Here is a 27157-nt window from a genome sequence, read left to right on the forward strand (position 1 = left end):
ATATAAATCATAAATCCAATATAAATCATAAATCAAAAATAAATCTGAAATAAATCAAAAATAAATCAGAAATCTGAAATAAGTCAGAAATAAACAAAAAATCAAAAATAAATCACAAACAAATCATAAGTAAGAAATAAGTCAAAAATAAATCACAAATCAAGAAAAAATCAAAAGTGAATCAGAAAAAAATCAAATGATCAAGAAATCAAAAATCAAAAATAAATCATAAATCCAATATAAATCGTAAATCAAAAATAAATCTGAAATAAATCAAAAATAAATCAGAAATCTGAAATAAGTCAGAAATAAATCAAAAAACAAAAATAAATCACAAACAAATCATAAGTAAGAAATAAGTCAAAAATAAATCCCAAATCAAGAAAAAATCAAAAGTGAATCAGAAAAAAATCAAATGTTCAAGAAATCGCAAATCAAAAAAATTGAATCTTAAATAAAAAAATAAATCAAAATCTCGTACACCAAATTTAATTGATTTGCCCCTCGTATAAATCAACGTCAAACCAAAACCTGTGAACAGTTTAAAATTTATAACGTATTTTACCCTCCAAAAGCCTTCAATCTAATATAGATACGTCGATTTTTGTGTCAATCGAAAAAATCGGCGTGTGTAAACCACGCTTATCTCGAAGATAACTAATTTTTCAAATTAGGAAGATTTTGGCGAAATTTGTAGATACGGTTTTCGCAAAAATATATAGTCACCACCTCACCAAAATTGCACCCTTTTAAAACTACTGCAATATTGCCGTGGTTTTTCTAATTTAACGAACGCGTGGCAATAAATAATTATTTTGGAAACAAACCGTCAAAAATTAGGTGAAATTAAATTTCGCGCTAAATTGGAGGTAAAAATCTTTGTTTACTAAGGAATTAAGTTCAATGTAATACAGCCTGAAGTCCTATAACTGCCATTTTAGAGCCTATGGAGCAAGTTATGAAAATATCCTTTTAGCCACAAAAAGATATTCATGATACTCCTATGATATCCAAAATATAGACCTCGATGTGAAAAGTCGATGATCTCAAAATGGAAAAAATGGACTTCAGTCTGTATTGCGTGGATACGGCGATATGATCGATAAATGAAAGTTAAGAGTTAGAATTGCTCAAAGTAAACCCTGCCTTTTTCATAAAAGCCTCTTCTTGGGGTGTTACATTTACGTTGTCATCTATGATGATCTTCCCAATGGTCTTTCCGTACTTTGTAACACATTTTTTGTCAATGTGATAATGGACATCAGCTAAAACATAGTCTTTCTCATTGGTAGATGTCCAACTTTTGAACTTTTTTGGTCTTCTTTCTTTTCGCATAAAGACCAGTTCGTAGGGAAATTCTAAAGGCTTTTCGTTTATCTTGTTTGGGCAGGCTCCACACTTGGATATTTTGAGGTTTTTCCTTCGTTTCAACAACAGTTCCCCGGGTTTCAGTGTTACCTTCGGTGACTTTTTAATTTCCTGAAGAAAACGAGGAGGAGTAAATTTATAAATTTGTTTTGCTACCTTACTACCATGCCATGGTAATTTGTGTAGTTTAAATTGATTACGACACTACAAAAACACAAGTTTGGGAAAAGAAAGGTAAGAAACGACGTGAATGGATTAGAGTCTAAGATCCATCACTCGACTCCTGAAATTTGCGTTTTTGTGTCACGAATGATATCCTTGTAACCAATCGATGTCTAATACTTAAACATATGCGTACCACACTTTGATTCAAGGAAAGAGTCTGATATTCAACTTTCATTTCAGATGATGTGTCGATCATGAAAAGTAAATCACCTTATCGCAATCATATGACATATCCTTGGTGGCTGTTGAGCCACTACCCAGGCAAAGGAGATGGAACCATCTTTCGGGGATGCAATTTTCACATTCAACCTGAATTTAATTGATTTGATAGAAATCTTGAATATGATATGAATCGTATGACTGGTTACAACTTAGTACCAACGTTCCGAAATCACATATTTTTGAAAGATTCAAGCATTTTTTGAAAATTTTAGTCAAAATCTTGGTCAAAATAAAGACCGAATCCTCTCTTGTAACAAGTGTATGTTAAAAACATGAAGGGGCCGTTCCCCGGGTGTAGTTCAAACGTTTTCTTACATAATACCGGAAATTATGTACCTTAGCAAAAGGTGAAAGACATCTCTATACGATAGTGAAAACAGTCTATGTGAATATAGTCTATACGGTAGTAATATACATACCCAATTTGTCTTCTTTGGGACGTTCGAAAATTCACATTTGGGTGGATCGCTTCTCCCGCATATCCGGCACAGTCGTGCGGTCCACGATCCATCACCTGTTGATAGATTGAATAAACAGGGGGTCAGCGGGATCTGGGTTCTGATAGGAGTCAATTAAGTCCTCGTAACTAAATAAAGATTTTTTTCAGAATTCTCGATATCTTTTTATTGACACTTTCTTTCTATACACAATTTTCCGTTTATTTATTGACACTGTGGAAAATAGTGAGAGGTCTAGGGATAGAGAAACGACGCGTGCGCAATCACGTGACTTATACACGTTTTTTTAGATTGCGTTCTGTACATAGTTTTTATATTCATTCTTAAAGTATATTCAGTAGCGGAAAGACGTATAAAGTTTATATGTAAAATCTTCAATGTTTCTACGTTTTTACTGATACTCATGATCCAGAACTATTAAGAGTTAAGAAGATTTTACAGACACTAACTAATGCACTGATGATGATGGAAATATCGAAACATGCTTGAAAACTAAAAATCAAATGCTACCAAGTTACCCGACAATGTCTTTAAAAACTTTTTTTTTCAGAAATATTACTGAATAAGGTTGGTCCAACAACATTAAAGGTGTTTAGAACGAATGGATCACAACATACCTCCCATGCGAAGAAGTTGTACACCGATTTTTTCTCGGTAACTAAACACCTCCTTCAGCGAAAATTCTAGCGGCAATGTCCTCGTCAGAAGAAATGATTCTAAAAACTAGAAAGTAACAATTTAAAAAATATTGAACTGTTATCAGCAGGTTATAATTTTCTTAGTTCCCCGACCATGGTTGTACTCTCAGTAAATGTTTTTTTTCTGGGCTGGGGTTGGTGTCAAGGAGCCTAAAGAGAAAATAAAAACATTTCATCCAAACTACCTTCAAGCAGAAAACGCCACATGAGACACTATCCTCTTGTACTGCATGCTTGCTCCCGTATATCGTCTATGAAGAAGTAGCATCAAAGTTTAAATTCATGGCTGATCTAAACAAAGACACATTTGACGTAGTAATTATAGCCCATCGATTTTCTCGGCGCCTTCAATATGTTTGTGATTTACTTGCACTATTTACATTCTTTGTATTTTGAAACTCAAATTTTCTTTTTAAAATGTATAGCGCTGCCTCCGAAAAATCTAATGAAACAGTGACGACGTTCTGGGACCGCTATTTATGATACTGGAGCTAATGTCAAATAGAAGATATTCTACAGCAGAAAGCCAAATATAGCCTAGAAACACAGCCCTTGCAAGGGAAACAAACGAAACCTACTGCCATGTCTTAAGGACATTCTGCATTACAGTTGTTCCTTCACCGAGAGGATTAGCCAGCCAGAGTTGCGTTTTTTTTGGAAAAATAATCTACAAATATAAAAGAACAGTCGCTCGTCAAGTTCGGGATTCAAGCATCGTATTCATTTTACCACCTAGGTAAAAATACACAATTCTTAGCAGTAAAGAAAGCTGTTGAAAATTGAGAAGTATTTTACCCTGAGGTATTTCGAATATTACTAGGGCGTGGAAAACCGGAAGAGCAATAATGGAATACAGGGAAAATGATCAAAATGCAGATTCTTACTAGTAGATTCCAATGATCATTCTTGTTGTAAATTCCGACCACGATTTCTTTTTCTTCGAGAAGTTCCTGAAAATATGAATGGTTAAGAAGTTTAATGATACCAAGTTACACTTATTGTGTTCCTCCGTTGATTTACCATTTTCTGATGAAGTTCTCCAACCCTTAAACAGCAAATATTCGAGGCTTGAGAGTCTTTGAGCCACAAATGTTCACCGTTCAGCGCAGGTCATCTCCCTAAATCCGAAATAGGATCCCTGGAAAGATTCAAACACAAACCGGGTGTCCCAGAAAAAAGTTCCGCTCTTTGAAGGGTCTTTTCTCGAGTTCTATGAACTTTTAAAAGATCAATCCTTTTGCATTTGAAAATTATTCAGAAATGAATAAAAATTTCATTTTTGGAAAATGTTCAAAACCGTTGAAAATCGACCTATCAAATTTTATAACCTAATTACTACTTTCTTGCAGGAATAAAAAGTTTAAAGTGGACACGAAATCGCATACGAAACACTAAATGGAAACATTCTAAAGTCTCCCAAAATGTACAGAAATCTAGGCAGATTGTAGGAAATTATTAGAAGTCGTTCAATTTTAAGAGGATTTTAGGAGTTTTAGTCTATTCTAGGAATTTCAGAAGAAGTGGGAAAACTTTTTTATATACGTACCTTGACGCTATTAGGCAATTTATAGGTGCACTTTCTTGACGACAAAGTTTTACCCAAAACGGTGCAATCAATAAAACCAATTTCATCTCCGCCCTGTAATTAAAAAACAAATACAACAAATACATCAAATATTTCCAAATTTCTGATAAAGACTGAATTTGAAAGAGAAAAATACTTAATTTGGAAGTCAAGAAAGATATTTAAGTTAGTTTCTACAAGAGAACCCCCTACATTAGTTAAATCTCCCCATGTCTTTTTATCTTCAGCAAATGTTAAGTAGATCAGAATAAGTCTACTCTTACATGAAGGCTTAGCAAATGAACAATGAAACCGTGAATAATGTTATCCTTTAGCTTCCCCGTTGCCAAGGCTTTTAAATCATTGTCTTTAATTTCTATGCTCTTCGTCTTGACCATGATGCAGTTCTTGACAGTTTCGATAGAAATTCGTTTGAAAGCTACATTAGAACAAAATAATTGATGATTAATAATCAATAGAATAATAATAGGTGTTCCCATTTCACCTTCAGATTAAAAGAGATTTAATGGGCACGTTGAAACACTCCGTAATGGTTAATTTTCAAGGGCCTTCAGAGGTTGGAAACTTCAGAGGCTGCTCATAAGGGACTCTGATTTTAATGTGTGAAAAATTTCATTTTATAAAGTCGGAGTCTAATTTCGCCTACTTATAATATAGAGTAACGGATTAAATGCAATAGATTACTCGAGATTTATTATGGAGGAATGTAGAGGAAAAATATTCTGCACTCTATTGTCAAATTTCACATTAGTCCTTGGCACTAATCAAATACAAAATATATATCAAATTATCTTTCCAACGATATATAACTTTCTGATATCATAAATGGATGCAGAGAAAATGTTGGAAAAGTAAAGTGTCCACATATTTTTGAGATACACTTTAAGTTAAGTGGGAAAACGTCGAGTTGATCTGCACATATACCCGACATAACTGAATCATAGCACCCGCACGCAGACCATGGCAATTGAAACTCTTACGATGTATGGAAAAGACTTTTAAAAAGTCACACATGATAGGTTTAGAAATGCCGGCATTTGCCATCAGCATCAGCTGTTGATTAATCCTTTGCCCATCTTATAATCGAAACTTAGTCACTTTCCAAATTATAGTAGACGAACTACTTAACGAGCTACATTTGTCTGCATCCCATGAAACTTAATGCAGATCTCATGAAAGCATTGGTCCATAATACGAGAATCGATTTTTTTTCCTTACTTTCTTCTGGTGATAGGTTGATGAAGCATTTTCTTGAGAGATTTGCTAAAATTCGAAAACAATAACTTTGCTGTAGAATATACTTGTCTGGTTTTAAAGTGATGTGTATATAGCTAGGTAAGAAAAAAGTCCTCCTCACGGTTAGTGCCCAATGTATTCCCATGTATTTTATTTCTTTTTTGTTAGTTGCGAATAATTTCTGTCTAAAATCGGTCAACATTGAAAGAATTTTGAATGCGCAAACCTTATTGGTGGTCTTATTTTATTGTTCAGTCTTGTTCAGTAAGCAATTACTTCCATTTCTCTCATTTCGCTACGTAGCTCGCTTTAATTAAACTAAAAAGTAACGAAAGATTAGGTAAATCATTTACCATCAGTACATTTTTGTCGAGTAACATTAATTTTCTCAGATTTCGAATTGTCAATATCATTGTCTTCTTCGCAGCTTGACTCATTTCTCCTGTAAAAGATACGAGAAAAAAATCCTAGAGCACTTTGATGTCAAACCCAGTAGTGTGGTGATGATAACTCTTATCCTCTCTATATCTCCCAAGGTTAAAATATCGCTGATATATTTCAATTTGAGTTTCCTGCGGGATATTAACCCTTTCAGTCCAAAGATATCAATGTCCGCTCCAGATCCAAGCTTTGGCACGGGCTATATCTCCTGGACCAAAATGTTTCCCAAACTTCCGGAGAAAATTTGGGTTTCACGCATATTATTTAATTAACAAACTTACAAATCAATAATATCAGGATCGATAGCAGAATTCTGAAAAATACACCAAAAAGATTATATCGTTATTAGATAATAAAATAAAAATACGCTTTTCTTTTTTAAAAACCGGCAAAGTTATGCTCAGACTAAGCTGTTCCTATTTTCTTTTGAAACTTTCCAACTTGTTCTTTTAAGATGACCACCATGTGCCCCCTCTATAAACACTGATTGGATAATAAAATTGACTTGAAAGTTGGTACATAAAATAAAATCTTTGTTATGTTGTGAAGACATTCGAAATGCCATAAGTTATTAAATTCAAAAGACATTAAGTACTGTTAAAGAATATTCACAAAATTTCTATTTCTCAGCTAAAACGGCTATTGGTTCGGTTAAAAATAAATTTTGCAGTGACTTTTTAAAAAAGTGTTAAATACTATTACCAACACGAAATAATATTTTTTAACCTCGAATCCAGCCACGATTTCATCAAATTCTAAGAGGTTTAAAATGAAACAAGCATTATGAATCTAAAAGCGTCAGATAGAATACATAGATCAATGTATTTACTTCATATTTCTTGACAGTACTGCAGTAAGAGAATCTTCCCATTACCTTAATGGAACTAAATTACGGTAGAACTAATCTTTGCGGAACTACTTTTCGCGGGAACTATAGTTCCGATAAATATGATTTTTTAATGAAATCGGCAAAACCCCATAGAGTAGAAAATAAAATAATTTCGCCAAAAAAAATTAGTTCCGCTAAATACACAAATCACATCTCCTCACACTGCGAAAATTACTTCGCGCAAAAAAAAAATTAATTCCCTTCTTCTTCGAAAATGCTGTTCATTTACAAATATCACATTTACTTTCAGCATGTTGCAGTAATGATTTGTCATCTATGCTGTGCATCGAGGTTTCGAAAAGATCCAGCTCGGCATTCTAAATGAAAGGCAACGACGTTTATTTAATTGATTGATTAATAAAAAATTCAATTCAACTAAAAATTTTTTATACTTAAACTTTTTGATTTAAATCTGCTCTTTCAGAGAAAGAAAAGGAATAAGGTTTTCACTCGAAAAGAGAACCAGTTTAGGGGGCCCGGAAAATTATTTGGGATTTCTTTGACAACCAACTTTGTGTTTTTCTGAATCCAAGCCAAAAGTTCTAATAAATTAGAAAGAACAGGACCTACAATTAGCTTCAATAAGTCTTTATTCAAATTCAAAGTTTCTTCCCCGCAGAAATTCTAGCTATTTCTTTAGGGAGAGCTATTTAAGAGATTCGAGGTTCAATCTGCTATATCTCTAGAACCGCCTTTAAATATGAAGCTGAAATTTTCAGCGTTGTCTCATCTTACTGAAAGGATCATCCTGTCAAGATTTCAGCAAAATCTGAGACATCAAAGTATCACACTTTTTGAAGAAATTGATTATTCAAGCATCCGTTTATTAACTTATCCACGATGCTATAATTTATTAAAATAAAAATACCATTTCAAGTTGTTGACTCTTCTGATTTGAAGATTTGCTATGATAGGAATCTGAATAGATGAAATAGAAAGGATAAGTAGATGAAAATGAAATAGAACTAATATCTTTCAGAGGAGATGATTCTAAGAATTAAATTTCCAAATTCAAGCTTCTGTTAATTGACATTTTTTAAACGAGCACAAAATCGCTACCTAATTCAAATTCTATGAAAAGTTACAACATTTTTAAAAACCCATTATTATTTTAGTTAGTTAGTGTTCCTGGTCCTTATCTAATGATGATTGGTGATGATTCGAAAGAAAAATTAGGTTTGTAAAGTCAGAAAATTCATTTGGAATAATCTAGCAAAAAACAAACTTACGAGGAATTTCCGATAGGATTTCGATCTGCTCCTCATGTAATTTCCGTAAATCAAGAGAAGATTCTAAATAAGAAAGACCATGAATTGAATTAATATAAGTTATTCATTGTGTGGATCTCATCAAAGAATCAGGGAGAGTATATAAATAAGTGACCTATCAGACGTGAGGGGGGGGAGAGGTCAAAGAAAGAAAGTTTTTATGACATTTATCGCTTTAAAAAATTGGACAAAATGTTTTAATTATGTTTACCCTTCTTGATCGGATGTTTTGATTCTTCTTCTTCCGAGGAACCTAAGAAATCATAAAAAATATAAAACTATCAAATGATGAGAGGTAATTTTTAGCCTTTTTCTTAACGGAATAAATTTTGATATTTCCTTGTCTGATTTTCTGTTCCAAAAGTATATGTAACATTTTTTTAAATTTTCTCAGCAACCACTCACATTATATTCACAAGTCACATATCGTTGATATGACTGCCAGTTGATGAATTTTTAGAACATTTTAACCTTGCTGGTTTCAAATCTGTATATTTAGATTTTTTTCATAGTGTGCTTGGAACTAAAGTTGCAGCCCTTTACTTAAAGTAGCTTTAGTATGAAACTTACAAAGAAGTGACAAGGCCTGTGTCTGCTGCATAGATAATCCATGAGTTCTGGACAGTGCCTTTGAAGTCTCTATATAATAAAAATTGTTTGTTATTTTTCAAATGAATTCTGTACTTTAAATCAGATAAATTTTAAGGTCGACAAGAAAAATTGGATATTGAAAATTATTCAGTCGAGCTTGATATTATCAAGCAAGGGGGTGTTTAAAAATGAGGGGGGGGTTAATAATAAGCAGGAGCGGTGGGTGCTCGGGAGGAAAAATCATAAAATGGGGTGTGGGTGTTTTTTTTCAAAAAATTGCAAAATGACCTCCTAGTATTAAGCAAACAAGAGTAAAACTACAGCCCACCTTCGAACCTTTTGTCGACAATAGGCTCGTAATGTTCTCCAATTTTGTGGATGTGGATCGGGCCGTTTGAAGGCAAATCAGTTTTTGAAGGCTTCCGATGCCCAATCAAAATGAAAGACCCATCTTTTTCACGACGCCATAAAAAGGCATTGGCCATTGTTACATTGATTAAAGAATTGAAAAGAATTTCATCTCCGACTTGTCGTGCGTAGCTTTTGTTTTCGATGTATTGCTTTATCTCTTCCTGAATATCCACGTTCCTCTAAGATTAATATTTTCCAAATAAGTTAAGCCAGGATACAATAGAGAAATATTTTATCATGGATCTAGTTATATTGACCTACACCAAATAAATCTTCTCTCATTTTAGAGATGCATGTCGTTAAAAATCCAAATTCAAAATGAGGTGAAACGTTAAAGAAATACCAAAATACCTCATTGTCACAAAAGAAATCACGGTATTTGTCCCCGTACGATGCAAAATCTTTCAGCACCATCGTTTTCAGCGTATCATAGGTTGGCTTCATGCAAGACACTTCGGATACATGAAGAGCTATCTCAAAAGCATACAGAAGGCAGTGACCATCACCGGGAACTTCGATCACAGCACGCTTACTTGGGTCACGTATATAGCTAACAAAAAAAAACAATCAGATATCGAAAGCGAACAAGACAAAAAAACGATCTAAGGTCCGACTGATCCTGTTTTATTAAAATCCTTATGTTTTGACTCACGCTATTTAAGTGACCCCGGTTTAAAGCCGTTATCTGCCTTCAAAAATGTAATTGGTATACAAGGTCAAGATGCGACAATACGAAAAGAAACAAAGAAGAAACATGAAGATATGAAAGATACTTAAAGAAATTTCAAAGGAAGAATTTTTTAGCCTCTCGCATATGCGTTTGATGTCACCCGTTCAAGGAGTAGAAAGTCCATTGACCCAAAGAGGATTTGAAGTATTTTGTAGAAAAGGTTGCATTGGATTTATTTTAAAGAGTACGAAATGCTAAATGATTTTTAATATCGCTTATCGTAATAATATAAATAAACGAATCGAAACCCCTTACTCAATATTCTTTACATGAAACTAAGAGTACCCATTTTCCCGGGTTAAAGAGAAATTTATGGCGCAAGTTTCTGGCTTAGATTCTCTGTACAGGGTTTTGTGGAGTTTAGAAGTAAGTGTATGGAGCTATCAATTAAAGAAGATATTTACCCATTCACTCCGAAGCAATCGTTGTTGCTTTCAAAATGATCAGGAAGCTGAAAGGAAAAAACAAGAATGATCAAATTTCGTCAAAGTTCGTATCAATTACAAGTGTAATTGAAAATGCGAACGAAGTTTTTGCTGCGTTTATACTTTAATTCTTAAAATAGCTACATTTAAAGTTTTGAACGATGATCTGTATATTTCATACCTAACGAAAAAAAAAAAAAAAGAAATAGGGCAAACTACTTCTGTTCTGCAACTGCTGCCCGTTTACTTTCAAATGATCTTCGTAAAAATAACACAGAAAAAGTTATGCATTACCTCAAACTCAGATTGAATCTTTGGTACTTTTTGTGGCTTTTCGTTGATATTCGATTTGGATTCTATAGAAATATCAACAGTTGCAAAAGAGTAGACTAAAATTCAGTTTCTTGGATATTTAAAAACGATTGGTATAAAAGGAATGCATCAGGTCAGGAATCGCTGCCTTTATCCAACCAACTCTAACGTAACTTTATTCGTATTTTGATGCTCTAAATTGCGTAAAAACACACTCAAAAAACTAAAATAATTCGAATAAAAGCAAAATTTAAAGGTAAAAGACTCCTAAAAAAATATTGACGGGGGGGGGCTAAGCACCGAAATCGAAAATCCTGAATATCTTAAAAACCTTTAAAGATGTAGAGTTCTTTAAAAGAAGAAGTATGTTAATCTTTGGAGGCAGCTTTAGTTTTGATACTTGCGATTCTTCTCCATTGCAAACATTCGTATTGCTTACTAAAAAATAAAAGAAGCGTTCAAAATAAGAAAGTTTCAAATTCTTCTCTAACAAAATAAGATATAGTAAATACTAAGAACAAATTAAAAATTCGAAAAAGAGCAGCCCAACCTGAGCCAAAATTTACTGGTCCTTATTTAAAAAAAAGCTTGTAGATAGAGTAAATATGGTTTTTAAAAGAACTTTTACATTTAGTTTGAAAACTTGTCCGCTATTGTTATAAAAGTTAAATAGATTAATCGCACAAATTATGAACAAATAATGTTTCGATAAAATCGATAAAAATAGGCCTTTTCATAAATTACGTCACCAACAACACTTGCCTCGCTTTGAAACGATTACCAAGGTGATCATCACCCTTGAGAACTCATACTTTTATGAAAAGAGTGCACCTCTAAAAAAATCTGTTGGGAATTTTATTTCGAAAACGAGGCAAGTGTTGTTCCTGACGTAATTTATGAAAAGGTCTATTCACCTATTGGTTTTGGATCAGACTTGACTACATTGGTTTGGCTGGATTTCGTTAGCGTTAGAATTCGAAATTCTTCTCCATTCAGCCATATCTCTTCTAAAGCTTTGAGTTGGCTTATACGTTCGTTAAAGATAGTGCCCCCAGTCTCCGAAGCCAAACTTGCAAGGCTTTTACACACATTGTTAGCAGTTCTATACCTTTCATTTTGGTTAAGAGATTTGAGCGGACGGCTTGGGGAAGTGATCGAAGTAACAGTACCAGAAGATACAACTTGTTTTGTAAACAACCGTTGGTGCTCAACAAAGTACTTTTTAGACCAACGGTTTTCACAAAGGCTTTTGTCGAACAGAGGGTCACACTTTGCAATGGAGCGAGATAAAAAAATATGCCTACATGGCAAACGCATTGAATTATAAAAATGACAGCGGCAGGAATCAATAGTACTGTTGCGAACATCTGTTTTGCCAATGGCAGAAAGCTCTTCACAAACAAAGTCAGCTGAATATGACGTCAAGTGGCTCCGGATAGCTTGAATATTAGGATCACTTGGAGTTTCAATTCTTGCTTTCAGGAATTCGTTAGCGACTTTCAGGTCCCTATCAGCGCGCAGTGAGGAGAGAACCGTGAAAAAGTCACGCACAAACTCTTCTAAAGAGCTTCGATGACCGATGACTGACTTCAATTTAGAGTTTATACTCTCAAGCCGATTGTTAGTTGAATTCAAAAAGTTTCCATATTCGGCTTTAAAACATTTCACCCACTCATTTGAAATCGGCTTCCAATTTTTAACATAATACTGCCTCAATTTTGGACATTCGATAGCCATAAACTCTGCCTGAAAGTCGTCGAAAGCTTCCTTTGACTGAGCATAGCAAAGGTTTTGGAAAATGATTTTTGCATTCTCTTTAGTGACAGAGTTCAAAGAAAGATTACTTAATTCACGCTTGAAAGTTTTCAATGCATGAAACAGACAAATGAGTGTGGGGACATTTAGGATCTCAGTGATTCGATTACGCTCATTAATGTCCTTATCTGCCATTACTACTCTCAGTCCATCAGCAGGATTTTCTTTTTTGAATGTTTCGATCAGCCAAGTTAAATTTTCTTTGGTCTCGTTGACCATAAGTGCAACCCCAACAACTTCACTTTGGCCCATCGAATCTTCCACAAGAAAAATGTATGCTGGCAATCGAAGTTCATTTAGCTTAAAGGTGGCATCGAGAAAAAGAATTTCAGGGAAATTTGCAAAGTCTAATTTCATTGATTTGTCCTGAAAAAACATGCCCAAAAATTCATCATTTTCATTGTGGTTCACAGTCACCGAGCAACCTTAAAGAAAGAGAAAACTGTGGTTTTACTTTTTAAAAGGGTCAAGTTGGAATAATGAATATACCTAAATAGAAAAATCCATATTAAAAAAAAATACTTCATAGAACAAAGTTATTTTCAAATTGCAGAGAATCTGGTAAACGGCCATTACAGGAAAACGTCAAGCCCGATTCGAGATAGTCTATGCCCGGTTGAACCGCCTCTATGGGTGCTATCAAACGGTCCATGGGTTGCGGCGCTCCTAGTTGCCTACTAGCCGTACCCAGTCCAAAAAGAGCGTAACGTACCATTTCTTCTGGAATGGACCTAAAGAATATATCCTAGGCTTCTCCACTAAAAAAGTCAAGCGAATAATAAAATATTTTGAAGAAAGTAAAAATCTTATCAACAGAAAAACAAACTGGATGCTGATAGAACCTACCTGTAACAAAGTAATAAGTAAAAATAGTTCAAAGCGTAAATGAAAAACCCTGAAAAGAATAAACAAAAGAACGAACAAAAATTCATGAGCAAAACTTGATCATAACTGCAGAAACTCAAGGAAACCCGTCTTTCCCAGGCATAATCAGCAGTTTTAGAAAGTATTGGGAATTGCTATAAACAAATATTTTGAGCGAAAACACAAAAAAAATGAAGAAAAAGTCCAAATAAAATTTGAAATCTCAAGAAGATTTGGCAATATCGGAAATATTTCCGACTGAAAATTATTTTTGCGAAAATCTGGCTCTACTGTCACATTTTTGACAATTTTGCATATTTGTGCCAAAAATCGGAAAAAAACTAATGAACTAAGCTTTTCATGCAAAGTAATATCGATGAAAAAAACACTATGCTAAGAAAATAACAAAGTAAACAAAACATATACTAACATCATGCACTAAAAGGTAGGAATGTTTTAAACTGTAAAAATTAAAACTGAAAACTTTAAAATAGGCGCTGAGCCCCTGGTGGTTTCTTTATGAGTGAGGACTACTAGTCAAATCATTAAACGATTGTTCTAGAAGTAATCATTCATATAAATCATTAACCCCTCAGCTGATAAAATAATATTTAGAAATCAATTGTACTTTATAGGTGCTGAGCCCCAGGTGGTTTCTTTATGAGTGAGGACTACTAGTCAAATCATTAAACGATTGTTCTAGAAGTAATTATTCATATAAATCATTAACCCCTCAGCTGATTATTTTAAAGTCCTTCTCTGCTGAGTTAACAGATTAAACTTTGTGACTGACATTATTTCAATTTCAAATTTTAATTGCAAAAATTTTGCCTTGAGATCCAGGGTGACTGCTGTTTTCATTACAACCATTCAAAAGCCAAAACTAATAAACTAATTGCAATATAATTTGAAATCTACACAAATCTTCCAAAGCCACCGAACAAAGTTATACGTTTAATGACAAGAGAAAAAATAGTGCCACAATGTTAAAAACAAAATATTTCACGAGAAGGCTTAATTAAATCAAGCTGGCATTTAATTTTGCAAAGCGGGTTAAAGAAATTTTTCCAGGAAATTGATTTGGCAAAATCTACCAAAACTTCCTTACGCCAGGGAACTTGGAAAAAACATTATGAACCAGTATGAACCGCCTCTCTGGATCTGTCACTCTTATTAATTTGATGAGTCATATTGTTTAGGCTTTATATACTACAAGGTGCACACAATTTATGTCCACTTACCAAACTCTTCTTTTAAAATTTTTATAACTTCTTCCAGATCATTTCTGCTATTCTGGTGTTCTTTCTTTGTCTGGTAGGCCAAGTTGTGAACATCTCGCATTGTCACAACTTTTCCAGATTCGCTAGACATCTGAAGCCTCACGATCTTTTTGTTTGCTTTGGCTTTAAGCCGGTCAGCAGCTTTCTTTTTGACATCCTTAGACACTTTTCTCTGGCTGGTATAATGTCGGAACAGGTTCTTGATTAAACAGATTAAGAATGAATAAATCTATTCAAAAATGTTTCATTTCCAGTTAAAATATATACATAGGTGAAGCCAAATTAATTTGTTGTTTCACGGGCCAAGGTTCTCAAAAGAGTGGGGCCGGTCAGACAGCAAAAAAATAAAAATAGAAAGGTAGAATTCAACCATTAGAGTTCGTAGATAAGCAACAAAATTCATTATCTAGTCAAAAATACAAACAAAAAAATGGAAGACATAGAATTATTAAGGAATTGGTGAATAAGAATTGAGAAGTTAACCCAAGTATAAATAGTCAATTTTATTTTTTCCATTTTTTTTCCAATTTCTATTCTTCAAATTTTATACTTCTTGTATCATGTTCACAAGCAGATCGTTAGCTTAGTTCAAAACGTGTTGAAAAATCAAAATTTTGTAAAGATCTTACTTTATCAAGCTGATGATTATGCTCATCTTTAATTGATTTCACAACCAGTGCCTGAGCATCTTCGTCAGCACCAAACTTTATGATAAACGGGCATTCCTTCTTGAATGTTCTTTCATGAAATTTGAAATAAGAAAAGGTTATAGACAAAGTAAGAATATAGCACACATAATTGTCAAAAACAGTCAAAACATCATCATCAAGCCTCCATTGGGAACCAAAGTCTCCAAAAATATTTTTTTGGCGTACCCATTTTGAGTTAAGTTAGTAATTGTCCTGTCACAATTTTTTACCTTGTATTAGTTTTAAGGAGGAATGTAATAATTGTTTTATTATTATTATTTGCAAATATTTCAAATAAATAAAAGTTTTCCATTTCAAAAATAATTTTTACACTTACTTAGTCTTTCTTTTGCCTGTGCTTCTTGATGAACATTTTCCACCCTCAACACAGCGATAATTTAGTTCATAATAACGTAGATCTGAGTTAATATTTTTGTCTGTTGTAATAGATTTTCTTTTAACAGCATTTTCCAACGATCTAGTGTTAACTTTATACAGCTCGGTTGCATTCTCTTCTTTATATATTTTTAACTTTCTTTCAAGCTCTTCAAATGAAGAAAATCTTTCTCCAACTTCAAATTTACAGGACATTTCAAATCATTGTTTTTCTGAAATATAATGTTATATTATAATGTTTGCTTTTCAAACGCTGCTAGGCCCATCTGCACAATCCTTTTTCCAACTTATAGGAGGATATTTTGGCAAATTGAATCGATGAGTCCTTCCCCACTGGAAAAATACTCTAAAACCAAATATTATCAGCTAAAAATAATACATTCATTCCCTTTGAATTTCTGTCCCAGTCTGTCCAACTATCTTCTATCAGGAGATTTGGGTGGCAGAACAGATGTATGCATTTCGTCCTTATTGAGACTCGTCAGCACTGTATACTGCACCCTGGCGCAAACTGAAGGAAGAAGTGGACAAGTTTTCTGATATAAAAAAATGAAACAAATTCTTGAATTTAGCCCTCATTTCTATTGGTATCTATAAAATCACTTATGGTTTTAAGACCTTTTTTGGAAAAAAAAAATTAAAACTTCTCAATTTTTTCTCCATCTGTGTATTTTTCAAGGAAAATTAATGCTTATGTTTTGAAGGAAAATGATTTTTCTGCATCTTTATAGCAAACTAGATTTTTGTACTTTGCAAGAAAAATTACTCCTTTTTTGTGGAATATATTTTGCGTATTCTTGAAGGAAAACATGTTTGTAAAAATGGCATGAAAGTGTTTTTGATTTTTCCTTAATCCAAACTAGTCACATTGTTTCTTGTTTTTCAACAGAATTGAGTTTTGACCTTGGAAATTATAAAACTAGCTGAATTTTTGTTCCAAGATAGAGAAAGATAAAAAGTCTGACCAGAATTTGACATTGAATTACTGTAAAATTTTGAAAACTTGAAATCGATACCTTTCATTTTTCTTTTTCCCATAAAATAAAATTCATGAATATATCCTAAGGAAAATGGATTTACAAGTCTTGAATTTTCCAAGAAAACTTTATTTATTATTAAAGTCCTGTATTCCCAAAGGAAAATTTTTTTTCAAGAGTAGATCTAGATGCCATAGGGTTGGTTAATAATAACTGGTTTGGAGGTCAATACGTAATATATTGACTGCAGCCAAATTACACACTAAACTTGCGAGGTCTGTTTATAGGATATGAATGTTTTTCTTCTCATTTTGAAGTCATTCCAATGTCGATTCTAGAAATCAAAAAAAGATTAGAGGTTGGAATCCCTGCAGGTTGCACTATTTCTCCCATCTGGTTTATACTTGCAATGTAACTTATCTTGAGAAGAACAGACCTTGATGTCAGCCATTGTTTCCTCCCCCCGTTCTGCTGGGGCTGGCTGGGGGGAAATCTTTTCCAAAAATTTTCCAAAAGGAAAGTTTTTCTGAGGGGAAGAACTTTTCAACTTTTTAACAGAAAAGTGAAATGGTCACTTTTGCATTATGGCTGATAATCATTTGACATTCTTTCTTTTATAACATGTAAACTAGGATTTTTATTTAGATTAGCAACATTTTGGTATTTTGGTGTGTAATGCAAATGTCTAAGGTGTCTAAAAATTAATTGCTCAGATCCAGCTTGTCAAATGGGAGGGGGAGAAAAATTTCTGGGAAGGGAAAGTGCAAAAAGGGAGAGAGGAGAGGGATATTTTCATTTTCGGGTGGGGGGGAGTATTTGACAAACTGGCAGTCTAAAATTTCTTTGAGTAACTGACCCAGGAGGAAACTATGTCTGCACATCAAATCACCTAAGCTAAGAAGACATTCATTGATTTACAGTATTTATATTTTGAGAAGGAAACACAATAAGATAAGATGAGGGAGATTCTTATTACTGTAAAGAAAATTTGATTGAGAATTTGACTGGGTAATATTCGATTGTGTTTGATTTGTTCAATTGAATCGTCGTTCCATTAGTTTGATTGATGATGTCTGGGTTTTAACAAAGACAAGTTAAAACTACCTGGTTGGGGAATTTTATTTTTCATGAAATATAATTTATATGCACAAAAGACATTTAACAATTAAATTGTAAAAATTGTTTTCCCCAACAAGGTAGTTAATGACATCAACTTTCATATTATTCCTATCTCTAAACAAGGGTGTCGAAATTAGAAGACAGATGTCAAGATTAGACCAACTTATGGTATTCAGTTAGGCTTTTGCCTTCATCGAGCGAGGAGCTATTTTAGAGAAGTTAATCTGACTGCAAGAATAATGCTGGAAAATTTGAAGTAAATTTTCAAAAATAAATATTATTTCTTGTTAGTATTTTTACCCAAATCTAGTCCAATACTTACCCCAAATCAAACGTGTGTCAAGCATTAATGTACAGTAAAATTTTCAGGCCCAGTTTAAAGTAAAGCTTGGTTTCATCATCCAATTTTTACTTTAACCCTATCCAGACTCTCCAGCTTGATACTCGATGGTTAGGGGTTCGTTTTAATGAACGCGTCAACAATCGATAACTTTTTCCAATTGATGACAAATCAATAATCGAGGAGTTTGTTACTGATACATGATTCAAGATTCCATACCTAACTTGTATTTATATTGATCCTCACCCAGTCACCCATAGAGAATCAGTTGCAGGTTCTCCTCCATCAACGAACCTGTCGACGCATCAATATGCCAAAAACATTTTGTTCAACCACCTTCACTTCAAGATAGGCCACCACAGAATGAACTTCCTTTTATAGGATGAACAATATTCATGTGGCTTTCAGCCTTGCACTCCATCGCAGATGCTAATTAATTTTAATGACTTTTTTGACTAATGACCAAGTTAAAAATTTTTTAATTTTTTTTTTTATATTTGAGTATTAAAAAGGCATGCATTCAAATAATAAAGGTTTAAAATTTTTCTCTGGGCTACTTAGTAAAATATCTTAAACCAGAGGATGTCAATCGAACGTTCAATTGCCAATCGAACCAATCGAATTAATCGAATTTACTCGAATGATTGATTTTTGATTAGACGAATTGATCGAACGCCAATTGAATTCTAATCGAAACCAAAAAACATGTGAAATTCGATTGGTTTCGATTGAGTTTGAGGAGCTTCGATTAACGTTCTATCAACTTCGATTAACGTTCGAGCAACTTCGATTTTACTTTAAAAAGTTTAAATTTTGCAGGGCTAAATTTGGAAGATTTTTTGTAACACAACCATGAAATTCCCCTCCCGCCAAAAGAAGTTAGCGGAAGAATGTTTGCTTACTACTACTTACTTACTCTAAGGGTCAGAAAATTCAAGATTTCTAGGAAATTTTTTTGAACCACGAAAATCGAAATTACAAAAAAACTGGAACAAAATTTGATCAAATGCCAATCGAACATAAATGGAATCAATCGAATACCAATCGAACATAAATCGAATTAATCGAATGTCAAGCGAACGTCAATATAATCGAAGTTGATCAAACGTTAATCGAAACTAATCAAACGGTAATCGAATCCAATCAATAAAAGGATGTGAAATTTCGACTGGCGTTCGATCAATTCGGCTAATCGAAAATCAATCATTCGATTGGCTTCGATTAAGTTTGATTGATTCGGTAATTGAACTTTTCGATTGACATCCCCTGGCTTAAATAGGCTCTGTGATCAAAAAATTATCCTTTTTCTGTAGTGGACGTGGTAAGTCCAGTGTCAGTCCGGTGTTAAAATGCTGGAAACACAAGGCACCGGACATGTGTCGGAAAAAAACACGGCCAAAGCAAAATCATCAAAGTTTGGTCTATCAAAGGGTGAAGGGTCAATTTTCAATTTTTGGCTTGGACACCTCGCAAACTAGTACCCCTGCCCTGGGACTATATTAATCCAGACCCCCGCGCTCGATAGGATCGATCATCGGAACGGCTCGATGACGGATCGATATGTGATTGATGGATTACTTATCGATCCGGATGATAGGAGATCGATAGAGGATCGATACTCAAGATTTTTTTAAGCTTATGATTAGTTATCGATCTATCATCGATCTATCATCGATCTTTTATCGATCTTATCGATCCTATCGACTCTTTCTAAAAATCAAGCTCTAATATTAATCCATCTTTCTCGCTATCGATTACCTATCGACACCTATCGATTACCTATCGACACCTATCGATTACCTATCGACACCTATCGATTACCTATCGACACCTATCAATTACCTATCGACACCTATCGATTACCTATCGACACCTATCGATTACCTATCGACACCTCTATCGATCCAATCAATCAAAATATTGACCGTTTTTTTATAATGATTAATCGATCCATATCGGTCTAATGGCGTCAAACCGGATTTACTTATCGGTACTTATCTGGCACCCGATGTAGAAATTTTCTTTCGACACGCTAAGCAAGCTCTGGGAAAAGGTCGGGGAAACTTTCAACATCTGCTGGAAGGTTTAGATTACGGAATTTCGCCTAAGCCCTAGCTCCGAACCTAAAAAAGCGGAGGGGCCCGGCTTAAAAATGGCCGATATGGTACTCTCGGGTACCTATTATAATAACTAAGCGTCCCCAACCCGCTAATTAATTTTATAATCAATGCATAATCGATTTATAATCGATGCATACTCGAATCGATTAACGATGATCGATGACGAATCGATATACTCGATTGAAATACTAGCTCGGTAATGGATCAGCGAAGGATCGATACTCAAGACTTTTTAATGGCTGAATCTTCCATCGATCTCCTATCCGGATCGATAAGCAGCCTAGACTAATGTTAAATTTCGTTTCCGCGCAAATTCGTCACATTTTGTCTCGATAACCTCATAACTACGGAACTTATCCTTAGAGGCAATCGAGCAAGAACAATAGAAAAAATCTTTATTTGGCTCTGTAGAAAAATTGCAAAATAGAAACTCGCTTAAATTCACAATACTGATTCTTTACCCCAAAACGAAACTTTTCTATTTTGTAAATCTTTCTTACACTTCCCCATACGTAAAATATAGAGTACTTTCGTTTTCCCCCCAAACTTACGAGGGAAAAAAGTTAAGACCGCGTGTTGTCCTCGCGGACTTTCCGAGCGTAATTTATTTGTGTGATGTCATAATGTTATTGTTCTCTTTCTCAGATTATTACTGACGGCATTTCAATCGCTTACGGGATTGGACATGGTTGACAATAGATCGTGACGTAAACAATCCAATGACGCTTGACGAATGAAAGTTAATTTTGGGTGGCTTGATAACACTCGTAATTTCTTTATTTCTCTAGTGTATTTTGTTTTTTTCGTTTTGGAAGAAGAACTATATGGTAGAAAATAGGGTTTTTATACTAGTATTTTTAACTTTGATATTTTAAATGCCTACTTTAAAGAAAATTTCGTAAGTGGGCGGAAAATAAAAACGCCTTTGTTTTGAACGCCCGACTGCCAAAATCTCGGGATTCTGGGACTTCTTTTGAGACGGGGGTTAGACATGAAAACAAAGAACTAAGTAGAATCGACTTTTTCAAACTTAAAATACAATGTAAAATATTTTTGTAATCAAAAATTATATTTAACAATTATATTGAAAAGTAATAATTCGTTATAAGGAAAGATAACTTGTGCGGAAAAGAAAGTTTTCATTTATTGACCCCCGGATTTTTCATCGCATAATTTCAACGGGAAATCGAAAGTAATTTCATTTGGCTTGTGATGTTTGAGAGCTTGGATGTTGGGAAGCTGCAAGGATAAAGGTAAACAAATTATAGTCTTTTTTCTGAAAGAAAATTTAACATTAGTCTAGGCTGATAAGTAATCCATCGATCACATATCGATCCGTCATCGAGCCGTTCCGATGATCGATCCTATCGAGTGCGGGGATCTGGATTAATACATAAAAAAACCTGCGAGAGTGAAAAGAGCTCATAAATAGCGAGCAACACAACACAGACAAAGTTTATGCTGCACCAGACCCTCCCACTTATAATACAATCAATAAATATTTCCAATATCGATAACCAATCAATGCCAATGCAATGGATTGGATATCGATATTGGTTCCGATAAGCGATGCGATAGGCAATCAAAGTTCTCCCCACACACAAGTCAATCTCGATACTGATTAGTAGCTCGACTAAGACAAGAGTGGAGACATGTTTTTTGTTGTCAAAAGGAAGATTACCATTGTTTCTGTCTATACTACTTATTTGTAGTACTGTGTATCTGTCTGTGATAGTGTTGTCGTTGACGTTGTGAACTGAAATAAATCAGAAATGTGCCGCAATAAATACTTACCACTACTTGCTTTGTTTGTCTACTTGTGGTATGACCCCACAATGTCTTCCTCTATTTCATTCTGTTATTTTCCTTTTTGTCTGTTTGAATATATTCCTTCCCAGATTGTAAGACTAAGATATAACTGAGCCTTGGCACGCGCCTTCTTTCTTGGTCATGGCTATTAAGACGTCCAGGTTTCACTCCAACTTTCCAATGACTTTTGACTTACATCGGGCTCGAACTCACACTATGAAAAATAGTATATCCACCTTGCCAACTCTCTAACCTCTCGGCCACGACAGATGCTGAGCTACCGTAAATTTCGAAATAATATTGATATACCTTCCGCAACTCTAACCTTAGCTATATAGCCGTGGTTAGTCGTGCGGTAGGCTAAAAATATCTAAAAATAACCTTCCGCATCTCTAACCACTCCGTTTTTTAAATTCAATTTTTAAATTCAAGCTCTCTCTTCCTGCAGTCAAAATTTACTTGTATGCATTTACTTTTGACTTTCGGATTAAACAAGATGTATACATATACCAATCAGTGAATTTGCTGACAGTCAAATTACAATCTGTCTCCTGTCTTAGACATTCAGGAGATTGATTCATTTTTCGATCCAAACAGTTTGTCCCCAATAGCAATAATAATGAACAATGATTATCAGAACAATGATTGAATATGGACAAAAGTGATTATTGTTTGGTGGTTGAATTGGCAACAAAATTCCACTGTAACTAAATTTTATTCGACAATCGTCATTCAACATACTCTACTCTCAACAAGAATGCTTAAAAATCCTGTGTTATGGTATACTTCTCGACAGTAAGTATAAATATTTTTTTCTTTCTGTACTTTTATAAGACTTGGTTTTATTAATCTTTTATGTTTAACACAGGTCTGTGTTCTTGTTGATACTTACCAGGCACTATTGGGAAATTATTATCAAAGATTGAAAGAAACTTTTGCTTTGGTGAACTATTTTTGAGGAAATTTCAGTACACTCACCATATCATCTAATTTCATGTTTCTTATTTTCCCTTTAAGCTTTTTATGAATGAGGATTCGTTTACCTTGACAACGCAATATTACCTCGTTACTGCTACTATTACCACGTTTACGTCATGATTTTCCATCCTTCTAACACGATGTTGCTGTTACAACAGCATATCTTTTTAATGTAAACAATTTTGTCCGTGAGATCCCTTTATATCATGCCGTTGGAAAAAGTCCTGAATGTACGCTATTTCCTGTTAATACCTGCTTCCTGCTCATCAATATTGCCTCGTTACTGATACTATGTACCACGTTACGGTCCTATCATCTTCCATCCTTTACACAACGCTGTTACAGCTTCTAGATTACTGGTAATCCATTTATTGTAAACAATTTTAGATCACGATATCCTTTGTTAAACATTGGAAAAAACTCCTAAGTACCGTGAGATTGGGTAACTTGCATCAGTGGAGGCTAACTTGCATAGCCCTCCTCCAATGAATGACCTGGCTGGTCATTAAAATACAAAGTTAAATCAAAACAAAAATGGTAGAGTAGAGCTGCGAGCAGAGCTGCGTAGTTGTATTTTAATGACCAGCCAGGTCATTCTTTCGAGGGCTATGCATGTTAGCCTCCACTGATGCAAGTTACCCAATTTCACGGTACGTTGTTACCTGTCAATTTTTGGTTCCTGCTCGTTATGTTTCTGGCTCATAGCATTTCTTATGCTGTTTGGTTCTACTATGTTTAATTTATACCTATTTCAAATTGGTTGAAATAAATATAGTTGCATGTCTTTTGTCCGGTTTAGTATACACAAAAACACAAAAACAAAAAACAAATCTGTAACTGTCTGTAATTGATTCTACCTGGACACTTTTCCTAATGAATGTTTTAAGATTCGTATTTTATTCTTTGTAAAAAGTAATTCATATTTTTAGAAAAAAAATGTCTCATTTATGTTAGCTTATTCATTGATATCTCAAAGAAAATGCTGAGAAGAATCATTCTAACTATTCCAAATCATTTCCAAACTTTTGCTATAAAGCATTAAAAAGCCTTAATTAGCATTAATTAGTTTTACAAGCATTTGTATTAATTAGCGGGTGGCAGTTAGTGAAAGCTATGGCTAGTTCAAAAATAGTTGGACAGTAGGGTCTTTTCTGATACTCATAACTCTTTCTGTGTTTATTTTCATGACTTCTTTAAAGCAAATTTTTTGTTCGTCTTGAAATTATCTTTCTTTTGATATATAAAACTTGTATATTTTTTTTCGGACATATTTTCCGGACATGTCCGGTTTTAAACTGTCCGAAAAAGTGGTTTCCCCTGTCCGGATTGATGGGGCTTTTTTTTGGTAACTCAGTATACCCTAAAGAACATATGTGCCAATTTTCAGCTTGATGGCAATTTTGTCCGGGTTGTGGTGAAATTTCAACTAATTCTACCTGACAACTATCATAGACTGGAGTCGTTTATAATGCGTGTAATAAAGTATTATAATAAATAGGCGTTATATGATAATACGATTATTAAAAATTGTCTCCTTACGAAAGAGGATTCCCCGAAATACGGTATTCCGATTCTTATTTCCCGGAAGGTAAAAAACTGTACTTACTCATTGCAATTCAGAATTTCCCTCAACAATCAAATTGATCTGATTTGTGAAATTGACATGTAATTGATATTGACCCAAATCAACCAATCGGAAAAAGCATTTGATACTACACCTTTTCATAAACATAAATTACGTTACGAACATAACTGCCTCGTTTTGAAATTATTGCCATGATGATTAACTCCCAACGGATTTTTTTTAAAGCCTTTCCAAATCTGATATTACAATAGAATTTCAGCGCTGGACCAATCAGAAGCTTTGCGGGTTTTCAAAAACAATAGCAACAATATTTTTTCCGATATTCACTTTTTTTTGCCTGCGATGCGGCTTAAAGCACGACATCTAGCCCTCGGGCTTTATAAAGCTATGATGGTAATTACAAAACTGCTTCAGCTAGTTTTTTGAGTATTTTTTCCTCTGCGAGGCGAGGGGCTAAATGATTTTGATTATCAGTTCGTTTTAATTTGAAATTTTTTTTTAGTATTTTACATAAAATTACTCTTATTCATGAGCCGAGATCGAAATCAGAATCAAAAATAAAAAATGAATCATAAATCTTGTACACCATTTTCGAATGATTTGGTCAAAAGTTTTCTCAATATTACCGACCCCACAGAAAATGAATTTGCATTTTTGAAGAAGTATTGTCTATTTCCGAGGGCCTTTGTCAACCAAATACCAAATGACACACTCTTCAAGTAATATCAGATTGTAAAATCAGAGTTTTTGTCAATAAGGAATGGAGTTTTTACTATCTCGTAAGGTAAAAGCTCCATAGATATAGATAATTTAACAATTACAAAGATTATCAAAAACCAAATTGGAGTTGCTTATAAACAAAATGTGTATACCGGCGGGTGGGGCACTAATATTCCAGCCAACGGCATGTGCCTCCCTTAAGGATAGGTTTTTCGCGACCCTCGAAATACAGTGTAAGGGTGTATTTTTGATGAGCCCCCACCCCTCCAGCGCTACCCTGACTATCAGAGGTCAAGTTTTCAAAGAGAAAATATTAACCTCTGAGGACGAGGTTGGGTTTTCCAATCGGAAGGTGCTGCATTGCGAAACGTTCGAAAATTGTCAATCGAATTTTGTTTTTAAAACGCAGAACACAATTACGTCACTCAAGAAACTAGCTGATAGGCTAAATAACTGATAATACAGGCTAATTAGCCTGTATGAAATAGGCTAATTTGCTTATTGCCCCCGCAACGAGCGTAGCGAGTGAGGAGGCCTTCATAGCTTCACGCAAGGATATTGGACAGGAATCTCGAATCTTTGCGCGCGCGTTTGTTCGTATTGTATGTTCCGGCCAATTAAGTGTTCCGCAAAAATATGGCGGTAAATTATACAGCGGTAAATGTTATACACATTTTCATATTACGTTATATGCTATTACCATTATTATATATTGCATTTCATTAGTTTTGATTTAGGATTGAAAAGCTGAAGCGAGTGTTATAAATGCAAATTATAGAAAAAGTATATAATTACACCATAACAAGGATTACAATATTACTTTTGCAAATCAAAACAAACAAAATGGCAGACTGGTTATGATGGTGAGCTGATTCGATTCATTGAATGGAAAAAGTGTTTTGTATGTCTAATTTTGTTTCTTGTCTTTAAAACTGAATAAATACTGTAATTTAGTCAGAAGTTCATTTCAGCAATGATTTCAATTCTTTTTCGGGAATCTTTAAAGAAATTTGCTCAAGTTTTCAAATGTACATTTTGTTGATATTTTTGTTCAAACTTATCAAACTGTAATTTATATTGTCTGTTATTTTATTAATAACTACCTTTATTGTTTATAGAGCTTCTTAAGCTTTAAAGACCATTATATGGTCGTAACTCGGGAATATCTTTCTTAACTCGGTAAAAAAAGATACCGGCAAAGTACAAAAAAGTAGAATGTAGCATATGAATCCAAAATTGAATGTGAATCGATGTAAACAAACTTTTTTTTTGGTCTTCAAAATAGATTTACCTCACTTAGAGTGTTTTCACTGTTTGTTCAGTGTGGTAAATCTATTTGGAAAACCTGAAAAAAGTTTGTATAGGCGCATACATTCAACTTTTTCAGTTGTGATAGCCTACGTAATAACTTGCGCTCCAGTAGTTTGGTGAAATAGCTCCAATTCTGGCTTTCCAAGTTAGGAGGGACCTTCCCGAAGGCATTTAACGGTGGTTAGACTAGGCACACAGACAGTCATACAGAAACACCATAAAGTGAAAGTATATAGCTATAAACTCAAAAAGTCTAGCTTCCTGAAGGCACGTCTCTTCATTGTCTGCGCTGCGA

The 27157-nt window shown here is 34.1% G+C and overlaps 1 protein-coding gene across 1 annotated transcript; it reads right to left on the bottom strand.

Moving 5' to 3' along the window:
- Positions 1–732: 732 nt before the first annotated feature.
- On the bottom strand, positions 733–16022 carry LOC136807824 (uncharacterized). Its single transcript, XM_067064445.1, has 27 exons — positions 15845–16022; positions 15448–15556; positions 14780–15017; positions 11774–13099; positions 11160–11297; positions 10842–10903; positions 10527–10573; positions 9744–9942; positions 9310–9571; positions 8961–9029; positions 8602–8643; positions 8352–8414; positions 7991–8040; positions 7367–7439; positions 6960–6988; positions 6515–6546; positions 6146–6234; positions 5775–5819; positions 4820–4974; positions 4518–4610; positions 3856–3921; positions 3550–3638; positions 3157–3262; positions 2891–2996; positions 2235–2329; positions 1804–1902; positions 733–1479 (listed from the first exon to the last, which is right to left on the bottom strand). The coding sequence occupies exons 3-23, from the start codon at positions 14907–14909 to the stop codon at positions 3223–3225; spliced, it is 3099 nt and encodes a 1032-aa protein (XP_066920546.1). The 5' UTR covers positions 14910–15017; positions 15448–15556; positions 15845–16022; the 3' UTR covers positions 733–1479; positions 1804–1902; positions 2235–2329; positions 2891–2996; positions 3157–3222.
- Positions 16023–27157: the final 11135 nt, after the last annotated feature.

This window comes from Clytia hemisphaerica, unplaced genomic scaffold (genome assembly GCF_902728285.1).
Source record: "Clytia hemisphaerica strain Z4C2 unplaced genomic scaffold, Clytia hemisphaerica genome assembly, whole genome shotgun sequence".
Classification (NCBI taxonomy): domain Eukaryota; kingdom Metazoa; phylum Cnidaria; class Hydrozoa; order Leptothecata; family Clytiidae; genus Clytia; species Clytia hemisphaerica.

What these genes read in the sequence shown, in the direction of transcription:
- LOC136807824 (XM_067064445.1), bottom strand. Translation starts at nt 14,909, where the DNA reads ATGTCTAGCGAATCTGGAAAAGTTGTGACAATGCGAGATGTTCACAAC. An exon ending in AATTTTAAAAGAAGAGTTTG is followed by an intron (nt 13,100 to 14,779) that starts GTAAGTGGACAT and finishes TCTTTCTTTAAG; the next exon opens with GTTGCTCGGTGACTGTGAAC. An exon ending in ATTTCTTTTGTGACAATGAG is followed by an intron (nt 9,572 to 9,743) that starts GTATTTTGGTAT and finishes TATTAATCTTAG; the next exon opens with AGGAACGTGGATATTCAGGA.